The sequence below is a fragment of the Siphateles boraxobius genome, unplaced genomic scaffold (genome assembly GCF_051911475.1).
Source record: "Siphateles boraxobius isolate OS27281-9 unplaced genomic scaffold, OSU_SipBor_1 6, whole genome shotgun sequence".
Taxonomy (NCBI): domain Eukaryota; kingdom Metazoa; phylum Chordata; class Actinopteri; order Cypriniformes; family Leuciscidae; genus Siphateles; species Siphateles boraxobius.
In genome coordinates, this window is record NW_027509186.1 from 26900629 (window position 1) to 26909021 (window position 8393).

The window sequence follows — 8393 nt, forward strand, 5'->3', positions numbered from 1 at the left end:
CATCTCCTTTTGTTTCCACTGAAAAAAGAGCAATGGCACGTAAATAATGGCAATTTCCTCTTTTGGTGTAACTATTCCTTGGACTATGTAGCAATTGTCCAAGATTGTAACATAGCAAATGTTACTATGTCACCTCCAGTTTGATTTACAGAAGAATAATCAACATTCAACTTGACAGTATTTTGTTAGTATCTCTCTAATTGCGTTTAATCAAATGATCTCTGATTGTTCAATATTATAGGTTCATTCCTGGGCCAGCGTGGTGGTGTGTCTGAGACAGAGTGTCAACCATGTACCCCTGGATTCTACTGTCCAGACTGGGGTCAGAGCTCTGCAGAGCTCCGCTGTCCTGAGGGCAGCTTCTGTCCGGCAGGTTCTGTAACAGGACATCAACCTGGTAGGAAGCAACACTGATGAAGCAGAAATCCATATTGTCCTCTGGGCATCAGTTAAACTGGGGTACTGGATGTACACAGTGCTGAGCAGGTTAATAAATAGAGAGAGACAGCGTCTGCTTTCTCCTTCCATTTATCTTAGTGACTCGCCACAGCATCTCTACAGGGTTGCCCTAGTGCTGTCTGAATTATTTAGTACTGTTGCCATAATATGTCTAGACATCTTTTATTTTTATACTGCCAGTCTCTTACCTTTATGATCTGTCTGTTCAGACCGCCATTGTCCGTCTGGTCACGCATGTCCGTATGGTAGCGTCAAGCCTGCCATCTGTTTGCCTGGTACTTATCAGCCTCTGCCATCCCAGCCTTCCTGTCAACCATGCCCACCAGGTAAATATTATATGGGTGAGTCTTTCTAAGGCTCTTAAGGAATGTCTTGGTCATATTTCACCTTAATATCTTAAAGAAAACAAATAAGTAAATGTATTTTATTAAGAAAAAATTAAGCCTACAATAATAATTTGCCTTGGCTAATCTATGTATTATTTTTAGGATAATTAAGCATGGTTTACCATACATTTTAATAGTTCATATTTTCATATTTTTTTTTTTTCATTACAGTGAAACAATACTGTAACACAAATTTGAAATAAGCGCATTTTCATTTTTTAAATATTAATGGTCCTAAAAAAGGGATTTAATTTTCTTCAAGCTAAATTTAATAAAAAAGAAGAAATACATTTTGAAATAAGAAAATTAATAAATAAAATAATTTCTTTAGATTTTTTATTGAAATATGACATGGAGAATTTTGTTGTTGTCGTTGTTGTTGTTGTTGTCGTCGTCAGATTCCCTGTATGTCAAGAAATGGAGGCATAAAAAAGCTGACATTTAATGTTTTACATTTACTATTCTCATGATCAGTTATGATTTTCATTACAATAATACAGAATTTTTTCACATTACAGTAAAACATTTTTGTAAAAATAAAATGTTAGATCTATGTTCCTAAAAATAAGTTTCAAAATTTAGATTTACTCGTGAAATATGACAGAGAAACCTGACAGGTTTCTTGACTTTCAAGAAATATCTGGGTCATATTTCTCCCCAAATTCATAAGAAAAAATTGTTAAATGTATTTCACAAAGGAAATTAAGTATTGACATTATTTTCAGGAGAATTTTACCTCTCAATTTTCATTACCATGATGTTTTACTTGATATTATTCAACCAAGCGAATTGTATTATTTTTACCATACTATATGCTTTTTCTTCTACGAGGTTTATACTGTATGGAGGGTTGCACCACCCCACGTCCCTGCCCTCCGGGCACTGCGAATATGATTGAGGGCTTGCAATCACAGCTGGATTGCTCTCCATGTCCTCCTGGATTCTACTGTAACACCAGTGCACTAATCAGCCCCTCCGGACCCTGCTCCCCAGGTCAGTCCCACAGAGATTCCCATTAGAATCTGTTCTGGTGGTTATATCTTAATTTTACATCTGGTTCTCCCTCTATAAAAGGACATTTCTGCTCATCTGGGGCCACAGAGCCTGCCCCAGCCTCTCAAATGTATGGAGATATATGTCCGGCAGGATATTACTGCCCTGAGCAGAGCAGTGCTCCGTTACCCTGTCCTGTTGGTTTTATTCTCCAGGACAAAGGTGCCACCTCCTCTAATGACTGCTCCCCTTGTCCTCCAAGTAGATATTGCAATGCACCAGGTTCCTCTCAGCCCTCAGGTTGGCAGATAATAAATATTACACCTTAAACCACAAAATAATTCAGCTGAATGATGATGAGAACTGATGCATATGTTATTTTTGCCCTTCTGCAGGGTTTTGCGCTCCAGGTCATTATTGCATTGGAGGTGTAGATACTGCCGTACCTCAGGCCACATTCTCTCAGAGGACCTGTTTTTGTGACCTCATATCTTTATCCCACCTCCAAAAGTATGATCTTTGCCTTCTGAAGCACAATATAACCCGTCCAATTCACATTCCAGGTAGGATTCCAGATATGGTACTAAATCATTTATATGGTAACGGATGAGGCTGTTAAAACTGACTGACACTTTTTCAAGGAGATGGTGCTGGAGTCTGGGATGACATGGATCCCAGACCTCTATTCGATTTATCTGAGGGTTATTCAGAATTACGTCTACAAATCACAGAATCATGTACTGGTTTCAAAGGGGACCTGTGTCCTACAGGTACACAATGCACAGTGATATATTTTTTTAATAAAAGGCTTCTTTAATATTGCATTAAAAGGATTGTTCACCCAAAAATAAAAAAGTCATCATTTACTGCCTTTTTTGACTAATGTCATTGGCATTGCAAACTTTTTTCTGAACACATAAGGAAGTATTTCAAAGAATTAGCTGGTCAGTCTTTTCTATGCAGTTACAATGAACTATAGAACTAGAGATGTCAAGCTTAAAAAAGGATGCAAATGCACCAGAAATTCATCATAAATGTATTTTATATGACTTGTGCACAATATTCCAAATCTTCTGATGCCATTTTATTTTTCTCATTGAGCAACAGACCACGAAGTTTGCCATTATTCACTAAAAAGCTAAAAAAATCATTCAGACTAGTTGTGAACCAATTCATTTAAAAGTTCAGACTCAAAAGGACGATTTGTTCACAAATCAGACATCACTATTTCAAAGTATATCAATTCAGAATTTTCTTTTTTTTTGTGGTGAACTATCTCTTTAATGGATATTGGCCATCTTTATCTGTATAAGATCATGATGATTATGTTCTGATGGCTAAAGCTCAATGAATAATTTCTACAGGGTCTTATTGCCCAGTGGGTTCGTCTCTTCCCCAGCCCTGTGATTCAGGCTCTTATTGTAATCAGACTGGCCTGCACACTCCTGTAGGCCTCTGTTTGGCCGGATTCTTCTGCCCCGCAGGATCCTCAAATCCTAGTGCTGTGCTTTGTCCTCCTGGACACTACTGTCCCCGAGGCACACCATTACCCCTGCCCTGTCCACAAAGCACAATGTGTAGTAAGTGAAGCTAGAGCTAGAAGGATCAATGAACATTTGCATTATTTTGCAAGATGCATCTTCAATTTAGCTTCAGTATTTACCAGCATTGCTTCATAATTATAAACGTATAACTATAAATCTTTCTGTTTACCCATAATACAGTTTATTTAAGAAGAATGCATAAATGTTGTTTGACATCCCGTCTTTATTGCCTATTAACATTTTACCGGACATTAACCAATTAAAAAGTGTTTAAAGCACTGCGCCTATTTTCTGATGGGACGAGTCACTTTTCTGGTTTGAACTCTTCTAGAAACTTTATGGTTTTATTGTTTAATACTCACTAGGATCTGCTGGTGCATCCAGTGCAGAAGATTGCCTTGAATGTCCACCGGGATATTTCTGTGAGCGAAGAGGCCTAACTGAGCCCTCTGGTCTGTGCTCTGAGGGCTATTACTGCCCTGGAGGACAGAACACATCCAGACCACCAGAGTATGTGTGTGGTGCAGGCCACTTCTGTGAAAGGGTTAGTGGAAAACTCACCATATTCACAAGTGAATTGATTGATTTATTTGTTTATACAAAATACAGGGACAAACCTGTTTTATTTGTATATGATTAAAATATATTGTTTTTCTATTTGGTCAATTGAACATGCACATTTGAACAACTTTAAATATATTTATTTATAACAATAATGACACCAGAATACAGGGACAAGCCTTTTTTATGTATATTATTAAAATATTAATAATAATTCAAGATTCAATAATTTACTTCTTAGATCTTGTTTAGCCTGAAAAATAAATAATATTTCAATAATAAAAAGTATATACCTTTAAAAGTCAAAGAAGTTATACTAGATATGGTGTACAAATTCAAATTTATATTTAACTTTTTTTTAAATAAAATATTATATAATATTCTTATCATTTCATTATTTAATGAAATGTTAGGTTAAATAATTATGTCTTTTATATGGGGTTTCTGTTGTATTTTAAGTCTTTTTCATGACTGAAATGTTACATTTTGAGTGACCTAAAGTGTAAAAAAAAGGCATTTTAACAAAACTTAAATGGCATGAATTTACTAAAATGACTTGTTAATTTAAATCCTTTAAAAAAAAAAATTATTTAAATATCTTAAAATGGCAGCGTGACTTTTACAAAGCATACTCATGTTGTTCCCACTCTAACAGGGAAGCATCACAGAGAGGCCATGTTTCCCAGGTAGCTTTCAGCCCAGTCTCGGCCAGCATAGATGCGAACTGTGCCCTGTCTACTTTTTCTGCCCTGAGAACGGTACAAATAAAATTTTAAATAAATGAACATGAAATAAATGCCTTTTCTTAAGGATGTGTTTACTGTACTAGGTATGACACACCCATTCCCATGTCGGCCTGGATTTTATTGTCCAATCGGAGCATCCAGTCAACGTCCATGTCCTCCAGGGAGTTATGGGAACCAGTCTGGATTGGCCGAGTCTTCTGAATGCTCTCAATGTGACCCTGGGACCTATTGTATAGGATCAGGTATGACGCATGAACAATGATTATTTTCCCCAGAAAACATGCTAATCCTGCTTGGTCTTATATGTGGAGCTGATATTTGTTTGTTTGTCCAGGGGATGTGTCACCAACTGGCCCTTGCAATGCTGGATTCTTGTGTTTTGGAGGAGCTGTCACTCCCTCCCCAAATGATAATGAGACTGGAATACCATGTCCATCTGGATCATATTGTCCAGCCGGAAGTTTTGCTGCAATACCTTGTCCCAAGGGCACATTTAGGTACCAGTGTGACGCATAATAGCACAAAACAACTGAAAAAATGAGAACATTTTACATTATAAAATATTGTTTTCTAAATCAATTTTAAAAATCTCATTCTATTAAATAAAATAAATTGTTTTACAGCAATCTGCATCAACTATCCAACAGAAGTCAGTGCCAAAACTGTACACCCGGGTTTTATTGCTCAGAGCCAAGCCTGACCTCAGTCAGTGGACCCTGCTTATCAGGTTTGAATACAAATCTACAGCAGACAGTTTTTAAGCCTTCACAGGACTTCTTGTAGATTCTTATTAATATGACATGTTGTATTCTCACAGGGTTTTACTGCAGTGAGGGATCTCCGACTCCAGCTCCTCTGTCAGCCGTTTATGGCGATATTTGTCCCCCTGGTCACTATTGTGAGATTGGTAGCGCTGTGCCAACTCCCTGTCCAGTGGGCAGCCAGCGCTCTGATAGTGGGGGAAAGGGCACAGATGATTGCATGCCTTGCCCTGGAGGTACTGTAATACTATATTTTGGAGATATACTGTCTGCTCTGTGACCTCAGGGTAATGCTCCATCGACTTTGTAGGGCTCCATTTCAGTGTAGTTACTAATCTTTTTACAAGAGGTCAAATACAAAAGTGATTGTTGTCATTGGTCTCTTAATATGTTGTTGTTTGATCGCAGGTCAGTTTCAGGATCAGAGGGGGCAGAGCGAGTGTAAACCCTGTCCTCCTGGTTTCCACTGCATCAACCTCACAAGCGGCTCTACGGGGGTCAGCACTCCTTTGGTCTGTCCTGAAGGCTTTTACTGCCCCAATGAGACTCAGCCTGGAAACCCAGTTCCATGTCCCAAAGGCACATACAGTGATTCTCTAGGCCTCATTTCAGCAGGTGATGTATTCTCTATTGTACTGAAATAAGTGAGGAACATTATTAAAGGCATTTTCCATGCTTATTATATATATTTTTTGGTATAATTGCAGAGCAGTGCCTGGTGTGCCCTATGGGATATTTCTGTGGTTCAGATGGTCTCTCCAAGCCCTCTGGGCCCTGTGCCCCTGGATTCCTCTGTTTTGTGCAAGCAACAGTTCCCAACCCCACTGACAACAGCACTGGCACTATGTGTCCACCTGGGGCTTACTGCCTTCTTGGCATAAAAGCAGGTTTCTATCAAAAATTTTAAATTTTAATACACAAGATGTAAAATAGGTCTCTGATCTCCCCAGAGTGTGTATGTGAAGTTTTAGCTCAAAATACCCAACAGATACTTATTGTACAGCATGTTGAAATTTTCACTTTTTGGGGCTCAGAAAAAAGCACCGTTTTAGTGTGTATTCCTTTAAATGCAAATGAGCAGCCGGGACAGAAACCAGAGCTTTAAGAGCTTGCGCTCAGTGCAGGACAATCTCATCTCAAGGAATGATAATATCAAAACATAAACTCTCAGTAGCGGTATTCATTTTGACCTGGAGTCGGACAATAATGCCTACATAGCCAGAGAATATATGCTGTAGGGAAATAGAACAGGTATAGTCTAGTTTAATTACGGTTATAACATATTTTTCATCTTGCTTTTATCCACTATTAGTACAAGCCTGCTGTAGAGTAAGCTGGGTCACGAACTGTTGGTAAAGATCCATCCTCGAGTAACAACGAGTGTAAATGAAGGCTGCTTTGTTAATTCTTACATCTAACAACAAAACACCTCAATCGCTTAGGAGACATTCTTGTCTAAAGCTGCTCTGGCGTTGAAACAATGGCAGATTGTGTTTAGCTCAGTTAACAGTCGTGGGAGGGGCTTGTGCAAAAGTACGTCACATTGCCCCGAATCTGAGACCGACTTGTTCTGAGACATTGCTTATGATTTATGGTGATTTAAAAAAAAAAAAGCACTGGGTGGATTTTTATCATTATAGGGTGGTTGTGTACACACACTGCCAACACACACTTATGTTCAAATGCCATGTAAAGGGAAATTTTGCAAATAAAAAGCTTTTATTTGTATATTTTCAGTTTTTATTTTAGTTTAAATTTGAGTAATTTTGTTATGGGTTTTTGTCATTTTATTAATAGATTTGTTGTTTATAAATATAACTTTACTATAAATTTATTTCAGTTAGTTCCCAAAGCCACATTTCATTTTAATGTAATATTTATATTTTGTTTTAATATTTTAGCTGTATTTAAATAAACAAAAATAATTTTAACAGCTTTAGTAAAAAACCTGGGTGCACTCGTGCATTGCTAATGGATCTTAGTGGCATGATTTCAGATGTTAAAGATTTATTGTCCATTACTGGGATTAACTGTAACTATAATTTATATTTTCTGTTACTCATATGTTAGATAAAGTGCAAATGAGTCAGAAAATGGCTTTCAAAAGATAACTTATTAAAACGACTATGTATCTGTTTTCATTGCCGATCAAAACTGGATAGAAACTGGATCCACAGTGGAGTGGAAGTGAAGTGCTTTTGCGATTGGCTCATTACTGGCACAATAACAACATTGCTGTGGACGAGCTCTTTTACTAAAGTTTTTCAATCTTTACAAACCCAGAGTCCCCTAAAAAGACTGTCAGCCAACCCAAGGAGCTAGCTATCTTTCTTAACACTTTATACTAACTTCATTAAAAACATTAACTTTATTACATTATATAATCTGATCATTGGTTCATTAAATTATCATGGTAATATAATTGGTCTCACATAAAGGGTGTACATTTTTTTTTCCTTTTCTTTGCACCCTGATCTGGTCAAGCGCAGTGATTCTATTATTTCTTTCAAACATTTTTAAATAATATTATTTGCTTCTTTTATCCTTTGTGGAATAGGGTATAGTTTCACAGATTAAAAACTATTACAATACAGTTAAAGCACTGATATTATGGAAGAATTTGGAGTTGAATGATGCAACCATGAGTCATATGTTATTATTGTCTAATTCTATTGTACTGTGTAGGTGAATGTTCTGCAGGCTACTTCTGTGACTGGGGCTCCAGCAGTCCTGAGCAGAGTCTCTGTCCTGCCGGTTTCTATTGCCCCGCAGGCACACACAAGCCCCTGGCCTGCACTGCAGGCACTTTCAGCTTCGTCATGGGCAACAGCCACAGAGAAAACTGTGATCCGTGTCCATTAGGCTATTACTGTCCGGGTGTGTTATTGTTTCTATCTACAAGAAAATTAGTTTAAAACCATCTCTGTGCTTTTTTATAAATCA

General features: G+C 37.5%; 1 protein-coding gene across 1 annotated transcript; it reads left to right on the forward strand.

Moving 5' to 3' along the window:
• Positions 1-674: 674 nt before the first annotated feature.
• Positions 675-8312, forward strand: LOC143716508 (uncharacterized). Its single transcript, XM_077209065.1, has 15 exons — positions 675-785; positions 1677-1838; positions 1920-2138; positions 2234-2401; positions 2480-2608; positions 3203-3418; positions 3748-3926; positions 4599-4701; positions 4773-4931; positions 5024-5186; positions 5313-5416; positions 5507-5686; positions 5859-6065; positions 6158-6333; positions 8136-8312. Exons 2-15 carry the CDS (start codon positions 1688-1690, stop codon positions 8310-8312), a joined length of 2331 nt encoding a protein of 776 aa, XP_077065180.1. The 5' UTR covers positions 675-785; positions 1677-1687.
• The last annotated feature ends 81 nt before the right edge of the window (positions 8313-8393 follow it).

What these genes read in the sequence shown, in the direction of transcription:
- LOC143716508 (XM_077209065.1), top strand. Translation starts at nt 1,688, where the DNA reads ATGGAGGGTTGCACCACCCCACGTCCCTGCCCTCCGGGCACTGCGAAT. An exon ending in CTCCGGACCCTGCTCCCCAG is followed by an intron (nt 1,839 to 1,919) that starts GTCAGTCCCACA and finishes CCTCTATAAAAG; the next exon opens with GACATTTCTGCTCATCTGGG. An exon ending in CAGGCCACTTCTGTGAAAGG is followed by an intron (nt 3,927 to 4,598) that starts GTTAGTGGAAAA and finishes CCACTCTAACAG; the next exon opens with GGAAGCATCACAGAGAGGCC.